At 45.9% G+C, this 20,255-nt stretch overlaps 8 protein-coding genes across 8 annotated transcripts; 2 read left to right on the top strand and 6 right to left on the bottom strand.

Annotated features, from left to right (window-relative positions):
- Positions 1 to 313: 313 nt before the first annotated feature.
- Positions 314 to 2,684, top strand: V865_007089 (uncharacterized protein; the record flags this gene model as incomplete). Its single annotated transcript, XM_066230844.1, has 7 exons — positions 314 to 381; positions 454 to 541; positions 599 to 635; positions 704 to 994; positions 1,051 to 2,126; positions 2,191 to 2,478; positions 2,535 to 2,684. 7 exons carry the CDS (start codon positions 314 to 316, stop codon positions 2,682 to 2,684), a joined length of 1,998 nt encoding a protein of 665 aa, XP_066086941.1.
- Positions 2,685 to 3,624: 940 nt separating this feature from the next.
- V865_007088 (uncharacterized protein) lies at positions 3,625 to 5,741 on the top strand (the record flags this gene model as incomplete). Its single annotated transcript, XM_066230843.1, has 6 exons — positions 3,625 to 3,887; positions 3,976 to 4,317; positions 4,383 to 4,444; positions 4,526 to 4,786; positions 4,875 to 5,109; positions 5,201 to 5,741. The coding sequence occupies 6 exons, from the start codon at positions 3,625 to 3,627 to the stop codon at positions 5,739 to 5,741; spliced, it is 1,704 nt and encodes a 567-aa protein (XP_066086940.1).
- A 154-nt stretch (positions 5,742 to 5,895) lies between these two features.
- On the bottom strand, positions 5,896 to 10,353 carry V865_007087 (uncharacterized protein; the record flags this gene model as incomplete). The annotated part of the gene is made up of 6 exons (XM_066230842.1): positions 5,896 to 5,978; positions 6,040 to 7,764; positions 7,828 to 7,976; positions 8,042 to 8,076; positions 8,142 to 8,677; positions 8,769 to 10,353. 6 exons carry the CDS (start codon positions 10,351 to 10,353, stop codon positions 5,896 to 5,898), a joined length of 4,113 nt encoding a protein of 1,370 aa, XP_066086939.1.
- An 828-nt stretch (positions 10,354 to 11,181) lies between these two features.
- Positions 11,182 to 14,138, bottom strand: V865_007086 (uncharacterized protein; the record flags this gene model as incomplete). The annotated part of the gene is made up of 10 exons (XM_066230841.1): positions 11,182 to 11,220; positions 11,284 to 11,359; positions 11,438 to 11,621; positions 11,675 to 12,030; positions 12,090 to 12,239; positions 12,295 to 12,431; positions 12,489 to 12,863; positions 12,915 to 12,994; positions 13,059 to 13,941; positions 14,031 to 14,138. 10 exons carry the CDS (start codon positions 14,136 to 14,138, stop codon positions 11,182 to 11,184), a joined length of 2,388 nt encoding a protein of 795 aa, XP_066086938.1.
- Positions 14,139 to 14,686: 548 nt separating this feature from the next.
- Positions 14,687 to 15,651, bottom strand: V865_007085 (uncharacterized protein; the record flags this gene model as incomplete). Its single annotated transcript, XM_066230840.1, has 3 exons — positions 14,687 to 14,824; positions 14,920 to 15,045; positions 15,121 to 15,651. 3 exons carry the CDS (start codon positions 15,649 to 15,651, stop codon positions 14,687 to 14,689), a joined length of 795 nt encoding a protein of 264 aa, XP_066086937.1.
- Positions 15,652 to 16,049: 398 nt separating this feature from the next.
- On the bottom strand, positions 16,050 to 17,087 carry V865_007084 (uncharacterized protein; the record flags this gene model as incomplete). Its single annotated transcript, XM_066230839.1, has 4 exons — positions 16,050 to 16,214; positions 16,290 to 16,430; positions 16,509 to 16,944; positions 17,008 to 17,087. The coding sequence occupies 4 exons, from the start codon at positions 17,085 to 17,087 to the stop codon at positions 16,050 to 16,052; spliced, it is 822 nt and encodes a 273-aa protein (XP_066086936.1).
- Positions 17,088 to 17,750: 663 nt separating this feature from the next.
- On the bottom strand, positions 17,751 to 18,119 carry V865_007083 (uncharacterized protein; the record flags this gene model as incomplete). Its single annotated transcript, XM_066230838.1, has 1 exon — positions 17,751 to 18,119. The coding sequence occupies one exon, from the start codon at positions 18,117 to 18,119 to the stop codon at positions 17,751 to 17,753; it is 369 nt and encodes a 122-aa protein (XP_066086935.1).
- Positions 18,120 to 18,858: 739 nt separating this feature from the next.
- On the bottom strand, positions 18,859 to 20,255 carry V865_007082 (uncharacterized protein; the record flags this gene model as incomplete). The annotated part of the gene is made up of 2 exons (XM_066230837.1): positions 18,859 to 20,034; positions 20,094 to 20,255. 2 exons carry the CDS (start codon positions 20,253 to 20,255, stop codon positions 18,859 to 18,861), a joined length of 1,338 nt encoding a protein of 445 aa, XP_066086934.1.

The following is a 20,255-nucleotide window of genomic DNA, read 5'->3' as shown; positions in this document are numbered from 1 at the left end:
CTCACTCATGCAACAACCTTGTACGCCCTACTAATCCGACCGTCTAACTCGAAAAAAACGCGTGTTGTGCCTGGATCAAAGGAACCCATTCCCCCGCGGGTTAGTACTCCAGACTCAACCAGGAAATTAGTTGCTCCCTCCGTTTAACATGTGTTATGTAATGGTGTCTCGATGTGGAGTAGTACCAATTGTCAGTTGTTTGAATCTCGTCTCTCTGCTCTTGAATCTTGAACAGTCAATGTTCAACATCATTCATCAAGGATAAGCAGGAATTGCTGTTACAGCTTGTTGACCAGCCATATTCTTACTGAAAATGCCCTTCAACGACGCTGTCGATACTGCCGAATTCAAGGCGTGGCTAGTGACGACCATCGAGCCATTGTGAGTCTCCGGGAGCAGACATCCTTTCTCCTCTTAATTCTGGACATTGAGCTGATTGACCCTATTGTGCAGATGTGATGCAGACCCAATTGTCATGTCAGATTATATCATCGCTCTGCTGAAGCATGATGCGGTGATGGAGGAGGACGAATGGAAAGTGGTGAGTATCAGATCAGGATTAGACTTGCTAGGTCGTGCTGAATCGTTTGACTTGTAGTTTATATCGAGAGAATTGGAGGATTTCTTGGAAGACAGTAAGTCTGATTCTGTGCTCAACTGTCACATATTTTTCGACACAGACTAAGGTGTAAACCATGCGTAGATTCCAAAACATTCGTCGATACCCTCTTTCAGACTCTATCGAATAAATCATATCTTCCTGCTCCAGCACCAGTGATAGCACCTACGGCTCCAGCGATCGTATCATCCTATCGACCACAAGTATCCGCACCTACAGCCGAACCTGAAGCAGGTCCATCGACTATCCGCCCTCCACAGAGTGGCCAGCAAGTCGCTCAACATAATGATGTGGAGATGGGCGATGCATCAAAGGCGCCGCACTGGAACTCGCAAGCTGGTCCGAGGCGTAGAGGCAAATGTTTTGATTATCATGGTGAGTTGAGTCCTAGCTTTCTGCTTACCGATGATGGTTGATGGGATGTCGTGTAGAGAAAGGATTCTGTATGCGTGGTACCGCCTGCCCGTATGAGCATTCGGATGATATGATACTACCCTCACCGGACATGATGTTTGGTGGTCAATTCCCTCCGCAGATGATGGGTGGATTCCAAGGTGGAGGAGGTAGAGGTATGGGACGAGGACGTGGGAGAGGGCGAGGAGGTATGGGAGGACCTCATCAGCAGAACGGCAACGGCCATCCTTCCCGACCGGGACCTAATCAAGGAAACCCATTCCCTCAACAACAAATGCCCTTCCCTTTCCCGTTCCCATTCCCCCCTATGCCTGGACAACCTAATCAATTCCCACGCGGTCATCACGCCAAAGATATCCCAAGTGAATATATGGGAGTGAACCGTCCACCTTCAACTAGAGATATCACTACACTGGTGATAACCGATATCCCTCAACCTAATCTTACCGTCCAAGCTATCCGAGATTACTTCCAGCAATTCGGAGAAGTGACCAACGTAGCTATCGAAGGTAAATCCAAGAGGGCTCTGATAAGTTTCGAAAATAATCAACAGGCTTTCCAAGCTTGGAAATCTGATCAAGCGGTGTTTGGATCTCGACACGTCAAGGTATTATGGCACAAACCTCTTCCAGGTAAAGGATCAGCGGGCCAAGATGCCCTTGAAAAAAGTTCCGAGCTATTAGCCAATATGAAGAAAATGGAGAGTGGACAGGGACAAGAGATACAGGGCAATGTTAAAGTGAAATTGTCAGGACCGGAAAGTAGACTCAAAGCTACTTTGGCCGAATTAGAAATGACGGAGAAAAGAGCAAAGAAAGAGACGTTGATAGCGGAACAGAAGGTGTTGTTTAGTAAAACCCAAAATGCAAGTAAAGAGGAGAAAGTACAGATATTAGGTAGATTGAAGGAGATAAATAAAGAAGTGGATCAAATCAATAATCCACCACCGAAAGAGGAAAGTATGGATGTGGAATTGACAGAGAAAGAGAAATTGGATAGGGAATTGGCGAAACACGGTATGGAGACTACAGAGGGTAAAGATCAGGCAGAGTTGTTGAAGTTGAGTGCTCAATTATCGGCGTTGAGAGATAAAGTGCGTTTTGTGTCCATTGATTATCATATGAGTATGGACGGGACTGACGAAATGAAATGAACAGGCAAATACACTTGGTATCAACTCATCCGCACGTTTCTCGCCGTACTCTCGCGGAGGATCTAGGGGAAGAGGATATGTACCGAGAGGTAGAGGTAGAGGACGTGGAGGGCCTCCTCGTCCAATGCGACTTGATAATCGCTCTCGTACGATCACCATATCAGGAGAAGGCATTTCAACTGACGACGGACGAAAAGCAGTTCAAGAATGGTACGAATCTCAAGGTGGCGTGACGGAATATGTTGATGGTGGAATGAGAGTGACGTATCCTGCTAGAGATATGGCTGAGAAGGTGAGTTTATATAGGACACGAATTTTTGGAAATGCGACACTGATTCATAATTGTAGGTACTGGCATTGGGAACGAAAGATATCACTGGTCTATCAGCAGGGATCAATATCAATTGGTATACCGCACCTGTTGAAAGTCATGCGCCAGAAGTGGAGATGATGGCCGAAGACGAACCTGTAAGAGGAGAACGATACGACGAGGAATAAAACCCAAATGATTGCTGGAATTGATTGGACCGGAAGCCGGGATAAGATATCTCACAAATAGCATGTTTTGTACAAATGATCAATCAAACGCGCAACAGATCGTGTTCTATCTTGTCTCATCTCGTCTCAACGTACCTTTCACCTAACTTTACTGGCCAAAACTGACACACACACATACAACAGAAGAACGATACCTCACCGAGGACCGATCCCGACGATTTTTCCGGCATCGTAGATGGTATTCATACTCACTGCTGGTTGTTTCAGACGACTGATACCATTGGAATGACAAAATATACCGTAAGATGAATTGATTGATCGACTCCTCCTTGCGCATCACGGGGGTATTCATCACTACTAACCCAGGAAAGGAGGAACCCCAATATAATGTCATTCATATCCTATCCTTTAATCGACACAACATGAAAGGATGATTATCAATTTCTGAAGGGATATTCCGCGGCGTGTAAGAGAGGGAGACAGAGAGGGAGGGAGGGAGAAAGAAAGATCGTAAAACGGATGATTTCCTTTGGCTCTACTGTAACGTTCAATTATCTCCTTAATTCATAAAGGAATTCCCTTTGGGACTGAACCGATTCACAATGATCGATACTGACCTGGATTCTGAATATAACATAAATACTGATCAATCAATTGACAATCATTGACCACTTGTTTTTATTTTCCCATCGACAAATTCCCCTTGTATCTTTTTGTGTGAGTTCCTTCTTCTTTCACGAGGTACTGTACTGTAGTGGGGCTACTAGCTAAATGAAATATCAATAACTTAGCGCGATCATCTCCGATATCAAACTCTAAAGATAGAGCAGGTCCTTTGTCTTTTTTGTTTTCAACTTGTTTACGGGCCACCAACACACACACCAATCGAGGAAACGTAACACACTCTTTTATACTTTAACAAGAAACATACCAACGGATCATGCGATCGACTACAACTTATTCAGCCCTATTGGGGTTATTCGGTACGTTGAGTGTTTTAGGTGCGCCTGCACCCATACCTCAATCTGCCCCAGCTTCAAGCGCTGCAGGATCTGTCGCAGGAGGCGGGGGATCATCTGGGTTCAGCTATACATGTTCTGGTGAGAAGGACTGGACCGACGCCTCCGGGAACGCATACAAATGTCAGGGTGATACTGTCTGTAAGGATGGTGCACCGGGCGGTCCATGTGTCTGGCCAGAGGGGTGAGTCGAGTCAATCCTCCACCATCATATTCCTCGGTAGGGCCAATCCCACTTGGACTTCAAGCTGATCACCAGTGTACATATATAGCTACGGCGCAGGATCGGTCGCACTCGGACAAACCGATGCCGGAGGAAGTGTGTCATCCGCCATCCCAACACTCACATCCAATAGTGCACCCCTCGGTAGTTCTGTTCAATCTTCGGTTGCTGGATCATCACCTACCGCAACTAGTGTAGTAGCAAGCGCCGTTTCCTCCGCCGTTGGAGAGTCAGGTGCTTCGTCTGTCGTGGGATCAGCTACTTCAGCAGCTTCCGCGTCTGTACCTAGCCCGTCAACAGTTTCTGGTAATACCACTACCTCGTCTAATTCCACCACTTCCTCTTCAAGTTCTGCATCAGGTGGTACGAGATTTGTTGGATATTGGGAGATGTGAGTCCACCTACGTTTATATCACTGTATGGCACATGCTGACGCAATCCGCTTCCATATCGTAGCTACTCCAATCTCGGTGGAGTTGAGACTACACAAATGGACGGTATCACCCATGTTATCTTATGTAAGCTACTCTTACATACTTGATCAGTCCCAATACAGTGCCCGATCGCTGACTATGACGATGGTTGTTTTTTTGAATTAGCCTTCATCGACATGAACTCGTGGAGTGCATCCAGCGCCTCCTTCGCTGAATCTTCCAACGGTAACTTTGACGCTACTACGGCTGATACGCTCAGGGGTATGAGCTCTGGCGTCAAAGTTACTGCTGCCTTGGGTGGATGGGGGCTGGACGAACCGATCAAAACTGCTGCTGATGGTGGGGAAGCCGCTATCAAGACGTTTGTGCAAAACGCTCAAAGTGTAGTCAAACTTTTGAACCTTGATGGATTGGATCTTGATTGGGGTGAGTCCTATGTCATGATTTCACCTTTTAGTTCGAAACTCAACTTGCTAATATACTCTTGGATACTATTCCATTATGTTTATTGTAGAATTCCCTACTGCCGCTCAACAACCGGCTTTCGTCTCAATGGTCAAACAGCTCAAAGCTGCCATACAAGAAGTCAAACCCGATGGTATCCTCAGTGTAGCCATTGGTTCACGAACCACTCAAAAGAGTCCTACTACCGGCGCTATGGACGTGGACGCCATGACTTCGGATACTTTCAGTGAACTCAATGACGTGGTTGATATGTGGAATGTCATGACTTATGATTTCGTCAACAGGTAAGTCTGTTACATCCCAACTCTACCACCCATCATGAGTACACTTGCTACAATGTAGTGGAAAATATCCTGAATGAATGACTATGGTTAGGTACGATACCAAGACGGGCCATCAATCAGGTGGTAAAGTCGTTGAAGACACTTTGAAATTCTACGAAGGTGTAGGAATCGACTTGCAAAAAGTTAACATTGGATTCCTCAACACTGCCAAATACTTTACTCTCACCGAGAGCTGTTCTGCCTCTGAACCTATCGGATGTCCGATGGGAGGAGTGGACTTCTTCGAGACTGGCGGTAAAGATAATGGTAAATCTGGTTGGTTGAGGTACAATGCCGAATTGGATCAAGGTCTAGGTGAATACGCAGAGATCAATGCCGAGATGAGATCACAATCTTGGGCAAAGAAACCTGACGACAGTCAAACGGCCTTCCAAGCTGAAAAGGCTCATGCCTGGTATGACGAAGCCAAGAAGGTCTTCTGGACATGGACTACAGCAGATGATAACAAGGCGATCTGTGAGGAGTATAAGTCGAAAGTTGGAGGGATGTTCGTATGGTCAATGAACCAGGACGAAAATGGGAAAGCGGGTGGAAGTCATATGCAAGCTCTGGCTGAGTGCGTGAAGGGTTAGTTGATACAAGTAGGTAAGATAAGAGTAGTTGGTTACTAACAGTAGAAATGCTTATACGATACCACCTTTCTACAATCATTCTTCAATTCGTTTTATCGTCGTATCTAGCTTGCAGTAATCATCATACACATTCGTTTGTTGTAGGCTTCAGAATTTAGATCGCTGTTTTTTCATTGATTGCAAATGGTACACCCAATCCAAGACCAGTACCTCTCCTAGATCTCGTTGTCACTTTGCCTATCTCCGATATACAATCAGTTAACCCACTCATCAATCCCTCAAAGGGATACTAACTCACCGGGATCCAACATCTCTCCCTCCTCTTCCTCTTCCTCCTCCCCACTTCCCCTCTCATCATCCATCCTAGAATACTTCGACTCGCTACTTAGCACAGTCCCGCTCCTTGCTCTTCTGATCAAATGACCTGAGGCATTCGCCGCATTCGCAACACTCTCTCTGAGAAGTGTAATACTACTTGATCTTGTCCTTCTTAACGAATCCTTTGAAGGTGATCCATTGGTAGTATATGCTCGAGTACGTCGGTTGAACGAAGATGATCTTGACGAAGTGGAATGATCATTCCATCCACTCTTACTACTAGTAGTAGATTGACTCCTATTTCTAGCACTGGCGTTTCTGGAAAGTATCGAATTCCTAGGTGAGGCAGTGATCGAATTCGCATTTGAATTGGTGAGTAATCCAGTAGACTCATCATCACCTTCCCCGGAGCCTGAATCGGGTGATCCTCTGCCTTCTCCCTCTTTCACCCCGAATTCACTCAACCCACCAACTGTCGGAGCAGGTCTATAAGCGCTAGGAGGTGGAGGGGCTCTCACACCTGGGTAAGGAGAGATCTGAGGTAATTTGTGGATACCTTCTGCAACCGATCTTGTCTTTTCCGTCTGGGGCGTATTGCCCTCGAAGGGCGTGTAGAATAGGTCGGTAGCTGAACTGGACGCAGCTGTATTTGCTCGAGAGGGCGATGGATGAATATGGACCTTGTCTCGAGGATGACGATGAGCATGAAGATCGATCAATGTCGTGGATTCGGGACGAGCAGGTGTCCTCTCCGGTGCAGTAGTAACACTAGGTAAATCTTTACCTTCTACAAATCCGTCGATAAACTCTCCCGTCGATATAGGTTTCTTGACCTTCTTCTTAGGTTCGGGTCCTCGCTCTCCTAGTTGGTTTCTGATTGCTAATTCAATTTCCGATTCGATGCCATCCTCGTTGATCCTAGTATGTGAACCCGATCTCGATTGAGTAAGGGGTTGTACACGGTCCATCATTCTTCCCCACGGTATCTCCGACTGATACAAGAACGAATTCAGTCTTCCTAAGCCATTACCATCGTTGTTCCTCCTGATCATACACAGCTCAAATGCATCCTGGATTCTTGAACGGGTTCGTTCCCTCCAAGCCCAATCAAATTCATTCTCCTGATCTACCCATGATTTTTGAGGTGAAGTAGTCGTTGATGGATCTCTAGGTTGAAGGGATGATCTCGGTTTACGTGGTGTTGTAGGTGGTCCAGTAGAAACCTTTTTCTTTCTTGACAATCGATGTCCAATCAATCCACCTAGTGGTCGACCGGAGTGAAGCCATAATCCTATACCTGAGGCGATCACAACCACCAGACGCAAGGAAATCCAGACTGTAAAAGTCAACAAAACTCCTTTAGCGTAACTGGTCAGTTCGCCCGGTGATTCCGATTTGAAGAAGTTCGAATCACGTAAAGAAGTCTCGTCCACTGCTCCTCCATATGGCGCTTGTACGTCAGCCGCAGGTGCCCAGAAACTGATGAGTATCACTACGGCAATGGCAGCCCTGGGTAGCAAAGGCAGTAGTCCGGGAAGGAGCTGAATAAGGGCATGGCAAGCTTCCGGTATGATATCGCGAAAGTACGGTGTACCAAGAGGCGAAGTTCCAATGTGAAGTAAGAAAGTGAAGTGGTCGAAAGAGATAAGGGAGAGGTGTAGGCAAGCTGGAAGAGATAGGTAAATGGGTTCCACAGCCGGTCGAGCTATATCCGGCGCGACTTCCTTCAGTTGTAGCACAGACCAGCATAAGAGGAAAGTCGGCTCACGTAATCTCCATCTTCTCCAAAACTCATACCCTACTTCCCATCCAATCCAAATTACCAAAGTTGATATAGCCCAAAGAATGCCATACGCTGCCGTGGCGAATTGCCAGCTCTTCGAGCTGTTCGTATCAAATGAAGGATGTGTGGTGCATCTGAAATGGTCAGATATCAGCTATCAGCTCGATAACCAGCACACAACTCAGCTAGCTGCACTTACTGGACTAATATGTAAATGACATTCACGTCGAAGAACTGTTATATACACATATCAGCCTTTCTGACTCTCATGACCTACTTCAATGTACACATGAACTCACCAAGCTCAACAGACCATTGATTAACCAGACCGTCCACAATCCTAACCAAGCCGATCTCTGACCCCAACCTCTCCGCCTCACTATACCCAAATTCAACTCTTTCTTCTTAAACCTCGGGATCTCTACCAGCTCACTCCCTGGACCAGGCGGGAGTCCATCAGCTCCACTTCGAGGAGCATAGACGGGTATGGGCGTACCCTGTCTTGAAATCGTCGAGGGATCAGGTGTTTGGTTTCGACCAATAATCGGAGAAGAAGATGAAACTGCAAATCTCGGTTTGGACCAGAATGGCGTCAAGGGTGTGGCGGGTGCTGGTCGGAGGTACGTCGTTGATGTAGGTGTGACTTGGTCAGCTAGAACCGATACGGTCTTTGGTGGTCTAGCAGGTGTGGGTGTAGGGAATGGTTTGGCAGTATCGGGCGGCGAAGGTGGTATAGAAACGATCACTGGATTTGGCTGACTTATATTATCCTTGGATGCTTTTGGGCTTGGGGCAATTTTCAGTTTGGCTAATGAAGTACGTGATGGCATTCGAGCTGATCAAGTTCAAGTGGGAAACAACGTCGAGTTAGTTCTGAACGGCATCACCATATCTATCACCATGGTAGAGCTTCACTCTACACTCACGTATGATACCCCCAGGGCCTATAAATCCCCTTCTCGGTGTCTGTTTTCTACCTTGTGAACCAAACGGTCTCTCACCTTCATCCCTCTCCTTACCTTTGTCGTTTTTAGTAGACTTGGGACTATCTAGTACCTCCTGACGTTCTTTCATCATGTGATTCCTTGATCTCCTCTTCGTAGGGGAATCGCCAGCTTCCATCATAGCTACTACAGCTGCGAAGGTGTGTGTATCCGGCGATACATCCCTGATGGAAGAGTGCCGAGAAGGCGTGTGGGGTGGTGACGGCAACGCTGGAAGCGGTGAGGTAGGTGGTGGTAAGGGTAGCAAAGCAGTGTTGATCGGTGGTGGGGTAGTTAATGGTGGTGAACCCATAAGAGGGGTCGGTGTAGCATTATCAGGTGAAGACAGCGGAGGGGGTGATGGTATTGGGAGAGTAGGAAAGAGTTTAGGCGATGAAGGTGGTTGTGGCTGATTTGTTGGTTCAGGAGATTTACTCGATCTTCTTGCCATGATGAATGGTAACTGGACTGATGGTAAGGGTAAAGAGGTAGTAGTGAGAGCAGGTGAGATAGGTACAGAAGCCGTACCATCGTTGATCAATCTACCACTTCTCAGAGTTTCTATATCAGATATCAATCCATCGGAACCCAAAGGCCTCCCAAACGTCCCTCCAGATAATGTTCTTCCTCCCTCTCTTTGACTTTCGTTGCTATTACCGAATGTCGATACTCTAGGTATCGGATTTGGTGAACTCAACGTACGTCTGTGTCCACCTGCTCTCCTTACTCGATCCACAAGAGGATGTCTGGGTAAAGGTGGGGTAGTACGTTGTGATTGAGAGAGAGAATGAAAACTTCCAGTGGGCGAACGAGGAGTCAAATCTTCCATGAACTCATTGATCAACCGCTGAGTTGACCTTTGATCAGATAACGACATGTTGCCTGTATTATTCGATATTCGTTCATAAAGCGACCTCGATCTTGATCTCGTTCGTGATTGCGTTTGATGATTGAAAAATCCAGATAAAGTTATTGAAGACAACCGCTTTCTCTTCTCCAACGTATCTCGTACTTCTTTTTCTTGGATCTCAGATCCTTCTCCTTTTTCTTCTTCTTCGAGATGCTTTTCTTCCTCTTGCAGATTGTTTCTGAGAGACTGCCTGAAGTTACTCAAGATCCCTCTTAGGTACTCTAATCCACCTATACTAAGTTCTGAGTTATGTCTTGGTCTATCTTCACCCTTTGCACCAGCACCAGATACAGTCGAATAAGATCGTTTGCGGATCGAAGGGAATCTAGGTCTTAATGGTGATTTGGGTGGCCGTATAGGATAAGCCGATGGTTTTGCGTCTTCGCTCTTATTGCTTGGATCTATTGGGAATAGCTTGGACCCCTTACGGGTGTGATTGTGAACTATCAAAGTCGATGCTCTTCTTCTACTGGTTTGCTGTGTTTGCGAGCTAGTGCGAGAATGAGAGTGAGAGATAGGGTGATCATGAGAAGTGACTTTTATCCCTTCTGATTGGTCTTCTTGGTCCTGTTCCAGAGGTGGTATAGGTGAAGATGGTGGTTTGAATGACGAGGACATGATTTTTTTCTATTTTTTTGATTGTTGGTTATTGTTGGAGATCTGTGTGTCGCAAGTACAATAGGAGTTCCCGGATCACACATACAAATACGCTCGGATACCTTTGACCTTTCAAGTCGGGTTGATCAATCATCTACTACTCTTAATGTTCTGACAATATCATCTGTTGTTCAGGGGGCATTGTTCTTCAATCTACCAGAGATGACAATGAGATAAAGAATGATGTCTATGTCCATCCGATGGTGGTTATGATAGAAGATACCATACCTCGTCCCTATGCCAGTGTATCACCCTCGTCTGCGATCATCACGTCGCCAGGCGACCTGATCGCACTCGAGGTCAGATCCATATTGTCTCGCAATGTTGTCATTCAAGCCCAGACTGAGAGGAGGGATATTGTAGTAGTCGTTCGATAATTCACGTTTCAGAATCAATCGAGGAAGGATCTGGCATGGTGCATGGTAGTGAAAGATCGAATGTTGGTTGTCGAGTTTCATCATCGCATCATTCCCGGTTTCAGGAACAACGAGTGACGAATTAAGCTTGTTTACTTTGTATTCCAAACCATTGTTTCTGTTATCTATACAGATTGTGGGTTCGTTCCATCAATACATCTCTATATCACCAGAACAGTTACAACGAAGAAGAGGATTCAGAAGTTGTATATAGGTAGATACTATGTACAAAACATTCAAACAGGACTGACCTAAGCGAGTGGTTGATAACAGCACACATATTGGGTATATACAATATATTCTATATGACACGATGAGAATACAGACCACCATTTCGCTTTCGCTATAAGCTTGACATCACACCTACAAAAGCTTACACAGCTCCTTCTCCTCTAGGTACTTCACCGGCAAACTGGAAAGTGATCGATTGATCAGCTATCAGCAGCACGTGTGTGCTGAGCGAGTTCACACTCACAGCTTCTTTAGCTTTCTCACAATGGTCAACTCCTAACTCCCTATCAATCTGATAGCAAATGAACAACGCATCGGCACTATCATCAGGTTGATCAGTCGTACTCCAACAATACAGTTGTCGATTCGAAAGTTTGGATTGAGTGTCTGACACTCACGCATCACCCAGAACAGCCGCTCCGGCTCTGACAGCCAAGAAAGGTAGGCCTCCACATAACAATCCAGCGAGCGGTGCATATGCAGGATTCGATAGGGAATGAGTCATGTAGAGGTATCCCGCCGTACCAGTGAAAAGACCCATAGCTGTTGAGCTGAGAGTAAGGAGGAGTTTGATAAGGGTATCTACATATACGACATAAGCTAGGATCGGACGTCAAAAGAAGACAACAACTTACAGTCCAGTAATCTGCCCCCTTTTCTCCTTCCCGCTAATCCGACTGCCCTCCTCGCACTAGGCCAGAATGCTTCTCCAGTTATACCAACATATACTAACGCATATCCATTGAGCTGATCAAAGACTCCAGCGACAACGGCGAAGAGGGGTGTAAGGTTGGTAAGGAAGTGGAGAGGTGTAGGGAGTATCTTCGATTTGGGATTGGTGACTCGCTTGAGCTCTGCCGCACCTCTACCTACCGTTCGTACAATGGCGATGATACCTGCCCCTAAACAGATTGATCCGAGCGAAGTACCGGTGGCTCGGTGAACGGCAGCAGTTGTAACCTCCAGAGGAGCTGGATGCGTCTGATCCTCACTAATGACACCAATTGTCATGTCAGCCGAACCCTGCTTAGCATCTACTTGAGCACTCACCGATGGAAGAACCATTCTCCCACTACACCTGCGACGGCTACTCGTCCGATACCCCGGATAACCCCCCAAGTCCATACCCATACTAAAGTGACTAGGAAGATCAGCCATCCGGCGTACGGCCTGATATGGAAGATCCAGGTGTTCTCGCGTCTAGTTATGTTACGTCAGTCGAGACCACGGGTACGGAATAATATTGATTACTTACGGATGTCTCCAATATCCGATGGTACCAAGCCGTATAAGCAAAGTCAGGAAAGGTATAGAAGTGATAGCGAAAACGCCCAACAACAGAGGGGTCAGAAGTAATAAAGGAGGATGCGTGAGTAAGAGATTGGTGGATAACTGGAAAAGCAGTTCGTATAAGCTGTCTTGCTTACATCTCTTCATCAAACAACTTACCTCCACTACCGAAGCGGTCCTATCTAATCGTTTCCTCCTCTTCCATACCAATCTACCAAACCACGCAGCTAACAGCCAAAGGAAGACCGCACCAAGCCGAAGTCCAGTAGTTCCCCACCATCTCTCGCCTTGTTCGATACCTGTCAAACCGCTGGTATCGAAACTTTCCCCTAATGCCCACCATCCGCATAGGAAAAGCGAGAAAGGTATGCTGATAGCTGTGGCGAGTAGTACAGGTCGAACTGTCTTTCGTAACAGAAGTAAGAATGCCGGAGGGAGTACCAGAGTAGGTATGAGAAGGATGAGGAGTAAGGGTAGGAGCGGTACTATGGAAGGTGCTGAGCGGTTGGGTGTACCTGGTGCGGTTGGTGGTGGCTACAAGCACAGTCAGTTGATTGGAACACCAGTCTGCATCGAACCACTTACGTCTGTCGACCCCCATACGAATCCTAGACCTATTATTATCCCTATCAAGCTGGTGAGCCAAAGAGCGAGGAAGCCAGAGTCTATTACGAATAAGCAGCATCAGCTATTTGTGTTCAACCATTCTTCCTCGTAAAACAAACCTACCTTTATACTTCCTTAAGCCTTCTCTCTCCCAATGCCCAAATCTACCATGATAAACCTGCAGTCTAACCGGTACTCTACCCCTTCTTTGACCCCCACTTCTAGTCTCATCCAATTCATCCGGTGCTAAGAGAGGCTCTTCCAGATTAGACGGTTCACCATACGCGTCCTGTAATCCAGTAGATACATGATAAAGTTCCGAGGGTGATAGCATGTATCCCTGAGGATCATTTTGATCTCTTGACCTAGACCTCGACTTAGACGATTTCCTCCTTGAGTTACCTGTCATTCTCGGTGAATCCGAATCCGATTCAGTCTGTTTATCACTTTCATCCGAATCTTCATCTTCGCTCGAAGACGACGAAGAAGGTGGGAAAACGCTTTGATGAGCTAACCATCCTTTCCTTGCTCTTTCAGATAATGGTTTCTTCTGTTGTTGCTGTTGTTGTTGGAAAGTGGGTTTATTGATTAGAGATCTTCGTACATTAGCTACTTCATCCAAATCCAATTCTTCTTCTTCCTCCTCTTCCTCTGAAGATTCCGATGAAGCTGTATAGGGATTAGGTACACTTGATGTTGGTTTCGAATTCGGTTTCTTTCCTTTACTTCCCAACGAAGAAGATGGATTAGGTATACTACCTTCTTCATCCCGTGGAGCAGAGAATAGTAACCCGACGCCTATACTACTTCCCATACCTGATTCGTCGATATCTGGTATACCTTCTATACCTGGTCCGGGAAATGGCGGTGTACGTCTGACGGAATCTGATGGTGAAGGTGAAGAGGATCTTGATCCCCCTGCGAGATGAGGGTGGGAACTGGTTATTGATGGTGAAGGAAGGAAAGGGTCGTGTGACGGTGAAGGTGGTGATGGAGCTCTGAATATCTACAGACGAGTGCCAAAACATAGGTTAGACTTGACCTCCCTTATGGCTGAGGAGAAACAGTAAGAGGGATAGAAGAGGTGGAACTCACTTGACTCCCTTCTACCTCTTGATTACCCATTTTCCTAGATAAGAACCTACTCGCATAGTTCGTGAATGCTGATGGACCAGCTTGGGAGTTCTGCATTCCACCTGACATCATGCAAGATTGACCCTCAGGTTCGGCTTGTTGATACTATTGGGTAAAATCGATGGAGCGAGATTGAGGAAGATTGATTGTAACGAGCACCGCGTCGAACAGTTGAGCGGAGTTGATCGTGGGACAGTGTGAGATAAGCCCCGCCAGCGGAATAATAAGGTTGTTATCGCTATTTAACGTGTTGACGTCGTTGATTAGCCCCCTTCAGTCCATATGAGGGGTTCGATATGCCATGGATGATACAAAGGATCGATAATGAGTCGAGATATGATATGAAAACAAGAGAGAGAGAGCGATAGTTATGAGTCCACAAGTGGGTGGCGTAGATCAACACCATGATTACCGGACTCGTCATTACTGCTCACCATACCTCCACTTACGTAAGTACTAGACAACACCGGTGGTCAATGTGGCACATCATCTGTTTGCAGTCAACATAATGAATTGTGCAGAACATACAATCCACATCGTACAAAGTAGCCTTTCGGAAGTTATACATATCACGCAGTACAGTACAAACACACAGTTCATTCCAGAAAATTGATTTCTCAAGTCAAATGACAAGATTGACCTTTGAAAGTGATATATTCCTCATTCGCAACATCAAGTGTGAAATAAGGTACAGAATCAGTCGCAATCAATGTAACGAACTTATCTCTGTCGGCAGGCCTAAGTGAGAAATCGCACTATGATCCGAGATACATTCAAGACATATCAGTGGAGAACAAATGACAAAATGAGGAAGTTCGAGTGAATGTGTCTGTGGACTGAGAGTACTTACGATTGCTTTGTCTATCAGACCTTGATCACCATCACCATCAATGAAGATTTTGAAGGATCTCCAACTATAATCTTGAGCTGAATTATCTAATTTTACAGACCAGTAATTTGGTCCGGTGATCGGTTCCTATTGTGATACCTAGTTAACAAATCAACCTTGAATACCATTCTGTTTTTCAGACAGAAAACCACTGGAACTCACTTCAAGCTTTACTTTATCGGAACCTAGGATAATGGCAAAACATCCGAAATACTCATTACATTCATTCTTAGCCTTTTCGATGAGCTCGTCCACTTTCTCTTTAGCTTCATCTTCCGCTGGGGAGCTAGTCTGTGCAGGGGGCTCCGTGCCTGTAGCTGAAGATGGCTTAGGACTTTTGGCGGAGCTTGAGCTTGATGCAGGTGGTTGAGAGACTTCGCTCTTTTCCCATACGGTCTCGCTGATTAACATAGTAGGAGCGGTGCTGGTGGTGGTCGTCACCTCAGGGAGAATAGATATATCACTACTATCCACGATGTCAATACTCCTTCCGGTGGTAGAAGTGGATGGGAGGGTGGTGTCACTCATGCTATTGGCGTGGGTCCACGGGATGGTAGTAGAGTAAGACAGAGCAGGTAAATCGACGGGAGAGGTGCCGTGTGTGTAACTCTCGATCGTTGATGAATTGGATACCTGAATGAGAGAGAGCAGGACCAGCCTAACCCATCTTGAATACGCGGAAGAACTTCTCATGGCAGACGTGTTGAGATCTGTTTATGAGCTATCTGTGTACAGTATGAACCGCAGCAGTACGGGGGAGTGAGGGTGGGATCTGGTATCACCATCAGCTATGACATCCAGACATCCTGTATGGGTGTGTGTGGTGTAGACATCCATACCCATGCATGTCTCCATTGATGTACTATTAAGCTATCAAGGGCATTTGATACTCATCGGTTCAGCTCCTTTCATCATTGACCAGGGGAAATGAATGAAAGGATATCGTATCCTCCAAGGGCTGTCGGACATGTGTTTGGATATCACAACTGGTGTCTGGTTCATCGTAGAAAACACACATGTATGCATATCTAACCTCATGAGTTAAGTGACGTATATCGACATACTGTACATGAACTGTCTACGGAACTTCTCTAGTCTGGCTGAGCCGTACATCCATCTGCCTTATCTCTCTCCCAATCATCACATTTGATTTCCATAATACAATCGCTATCTTTGTAGGTGTACCAAGGATTTTCGGAAACCGCATGCAGATAGGCATACCTGCCAGCTGGGGCAGGGTGAAGCTTCAACTTGCACTATAAGAGTTGCATGGCATCAATCAAATTAGCACTATCACACCTGTGCGTGGAGTTATCAATCATGCTGCTCACTTTCACTTCCAAGTCGCCATCGTGTGTTTGTCCGATATGTGTACTAGTGAAATGATATTCTTTATCCGTAACTTTCTCGTCTAGTAGGATCCACTTGAGATGATCTTTGATATCTTTCTCTTCTTCCGATCCTATTCCAAACTACGAACGAACACGATTAAAACAAATCACACGCCACCTCATGTGGCGATCAAAATAAGGATCCAAAAGATCGCTTACCTTGATTGGTGCATTGCTCTCGAACAGAGCGAATACTCCAGCTTCCTGTACATCTTTAGCAGCCTGTTCCACTTTGGCACTATTCTTCTTATCGTTAGCGGGAGGTGCGAATTCAGTAGCCTCAGGTTGTCTGCTTTCGGTAGAGCTTGGTTTGTCCTCCGTCGACTTCGGCTCGTCACTCGTAGTTGTACTGGTAGATATTGCTGTCGTCGATGCCTTTGTTGCCTCACTTTCCGATTCTGATGATGGAGGAGCAGTAGCCCAAGTACTCTGAGACTGCCGTGAGTAGCTGGTCACCACCGAGGTATCAGTAGCAGTAGTACCTTGATTCGTTGTGCTAGCTTCTTCAGCTGGTACCCATTGTGTGCGGGTGGCAGTGACAGTACCGACAGAGCCGGTAACAGTCGTTGTGACGATTTCAAAACCCCATGAAGGTCTGATGAAGCCATGAATGAAATGATCAGCATGAGGCGCCTTTATCAGTGTAGTGACGACTCACTGGGTAGAGGGTTTACCATCAGGGAGCGGGCTAGCCAGAGCACCGCCGATTAAGGGTAGGAGAGCAAACAGGTATCTCATGATATCCAGTAATGTCGAGATATCGAAAGTTTGAATGGATGAGAGGTTTTCTTACTTTGAATACTAAAAATGGGCTGGAGCTTATGTAGGGGTAGGATATCAGTCTGGTTGACGATCAATCGATCCCCCCGACTCATTAATATCATAATTGAATTCTCCCTTTGAGCGACTGGCAGATTGGTCAGACTTCCTTTGTGGTCCAGGGAGGAGACTTGTCAAAAGAAGATGCGGTGATTGCTGCCTCAACGATGATTTTGGAATGCGTTGATGGTACATGTGTGGGAGCTCCCTAATTCGGTGTACATACTATGGAACTTGAAGGTCATAAAGTACTGTACATTTGTTTCAGATTATCATGCTTCAGATGTGGCCGCACTTGGAAGTATGAAGCAGAACTGGTATCGGTCCGTCCTGAACTGATGCAGTACATCGATAGCCGCACAGTGTACATTATGCTGACTACAAATACATAATTCATCAAGCTAGGTACTTATGTGGAGGAAAGATCATATGGAACTACAGCAGCAAGCTAGTGTTATGCAATCATGAATACACCTAAGGTCATGGCGCCTCAAAGGCTCATTATCAGGACCACATCTATGAATGACGGAGTTAGTCATATTTCCACCAACAATGTCAAGCGACGCATTCTCACATGTATAATCACTCATCCTCGATAGTTCCGTTAGTTTCTTCGGGAGCACTATATTCTCCAGGTGAGGTAGTGCTACATCCACAATCGGTATGATCCCGCGCGTTACTTCGTGAGGCGGATTCGGATGTATAAGAGCTTGTGTACAGCTCGGAAGAGGTAGTGGGAATAGCATCCTGAGAAGTTGTACCACTAGGTCTCTTACAGCTTTTGACCGAGGTGAGATAAGAGCTACTTTCGGTGGTAGTCGATGGGACACTTTCCGATGTCGAGGTTGAAATTGAGGTAGAGGTTTCGGGAGTATTTCGAGGATTGAGAGCTACAGCTCCAGCTAGGGTGCCAATCAATGGCAAGATAGCGAAGAGAGTGTAGATTTGCATGTTTTCAGAAATCAAATGTCAAAGAGAGGAATAGTGTCAATAGAATTCGGTTGATAATACTAGGGTATCTTTAAAAGTGGGCCAAATCCTCGATGGAATGTGTTAAAATCCGCCAGTGACTGTTCGAGGTTGGCTGTCTTATATAGTCTGCCATGCTCATAGTGGATAGCCTAGAATAGACCTGCGGGATTTCGAGATCGTAAAGACACGGGTGTCAAGGATTGGCATCCTTTATTGCAAATAAGGAGAGATTATCGAGGTCCTTTTTTGCCAGGCTACGACAACTGCGGTAGGGATTCCTCGTCAATTGAGGTCCTGTCATCAATGGATACCACTCGGTTCCGTATCACCGAAGAAACACAAAGAGATATTTTTAGCTAACACACTCAATTTATACGTTGCTCACAAGTGATTTTATCAACGGAGGTCCATCACGTGCTCTCTGATGGCCTGTTGGAGCACAATGACAGCAAGATACATATTATTCATGAACAAAGACATGTATTTGAAGTTTGATTCATAGAGAAGTCCAAGTCGAAAGCAGAATATATAACTTGTATGTAAACAAAACGAGCATTAGGATGATACAATATGGAAAACCAGTTTCCACCGTTCCGCCCAGCAGAACAAGCGAGAATGAGAACAACAAGCAGTCTGAAGCATAATCAACGAATTGTAGGTGATAATCCTCAACATTTCCAGTACTGGCTCCGCCAGATGGATTCGATACCGTTGGCCTCTACGGAGAAGGGGATCTGATCCTCATTCTCTTTCTAACGGGACTTCTATCTCTTTTATCCTTGATATCGGCTGGAGAAGGAGATCGCTTTCGAACATGGGGGATACCAGGATGAACATGTTGAACTTCGATACCTTCATTCCATTCTAAAGTCTCCTCTTCAGCTGGCAAGAGATCTTCGTAGTTGATTCCTTGATCGCCCATATATTGTTCTTCACCGTACCAATCATCTTCTCCGCCATCTATATAGTATTCTTCACCATTATGATATTGTTCCCCTTCTTCGTCTTCTTCTCTGTCCACTTCAACAGGAGCTTCCTTTTCAACTTCCTCCTGTTCCTCCTCAATTCCATGGCCAGCTCCAAGGCCATCATCTAGAGATGTTCGATCCTCGCTTTTCCAATCGTCTTCGCCCTCTTCTGAGTCCGCTTCGTCATCCGCCCAAGAGCCTCCTTCATAAGTAGATTGGTCGGTGTCATGCTCAGACTCATCATCTTCAGCAAAACATTCCACTTGCTCTTCGATATAGACGATATCGTTCCCTTCGACCATCCCAGGTCTTTCTTGATGATGTTCTTCTACATGTACATCGCCCTCTTCTTCTCCGGTTCGGCTGTCATCGTATACTTCCTCCTCATCGACCTTTGAAGCAGGACTTCCAACATTCAGAGGGGAAATTCCACCCCATTCTTCCTCCTCCTCTTCATCATCGTCTGTATCAAGCTTATTTCGGTCGATAGCATACCCTAGAATACGATTTTCCGGTCGGTCGATCGAAGATATGTGGGGGGAAAGCATGTATATATCCCTGTATCTTGATTCTACTCTATAATCCTTTAAACTCTTTATGTAAGTTCTAATCATTGGACAGTTCTTTCCAAAGGCTCGTATGGTCATTTCTATTCCTCTACCTTCCACTGTCAGATTGACGAATCTCCTTTGGTCGTATGGTAATCTACCGTCGTTCTCTATCCCTTGCCAGTAAAGTACGGCGGCTTGAAACTCGGACAGTCTAATAAAGTCTACCAGCTTATGGAAAGTGAATGCTTTCCAATGTTTAGGTAAAGCCTCCTTAGGAGCATCTGGGTCGTTACCACAGATCTGTACACCGAATCGCGCTTTGGTGGCGTGTTTCTTGAGTAAGTGAGGCTCTGGAGCAACCCTGTAGCCTCGATTCTACGTCGTGTTACCAGTCAGCTGCAGCTCATCATTCTCTATGATGACTAAGGACTCACGTTGAGAGACTCCCTAAGATCACACGCGAAAGCTGCCTCGTCACCATCTAGATTTTGGGAAAATGAGAAGGTTGTCACAGACAACGCTTCCAGGGTGTGTGCCTCAACGGCGGAGAGGGCGAAATCGAGGGTTGGAAAGGGTTGTGAGTCGTGTATTGACAT

This window comes from Kwoniella europaea, chromosome 2 (genome assembly GCF_036810445.1).
Source record: "Kwoniella europaea PYCC6329 chromosome 2, complete sequence".
Lineage (NCBI taxonomy): Eukaryota > Fungi > Basidiomycota > Tremellomycetes > Tremellales > Cryptococcaceae > Kwoniella > Kwoniella europaea.
Note: the sequence above shows the minus strand (reverse complement) of the source record. Positions and strands in the feature narration are given on the sequence as shown.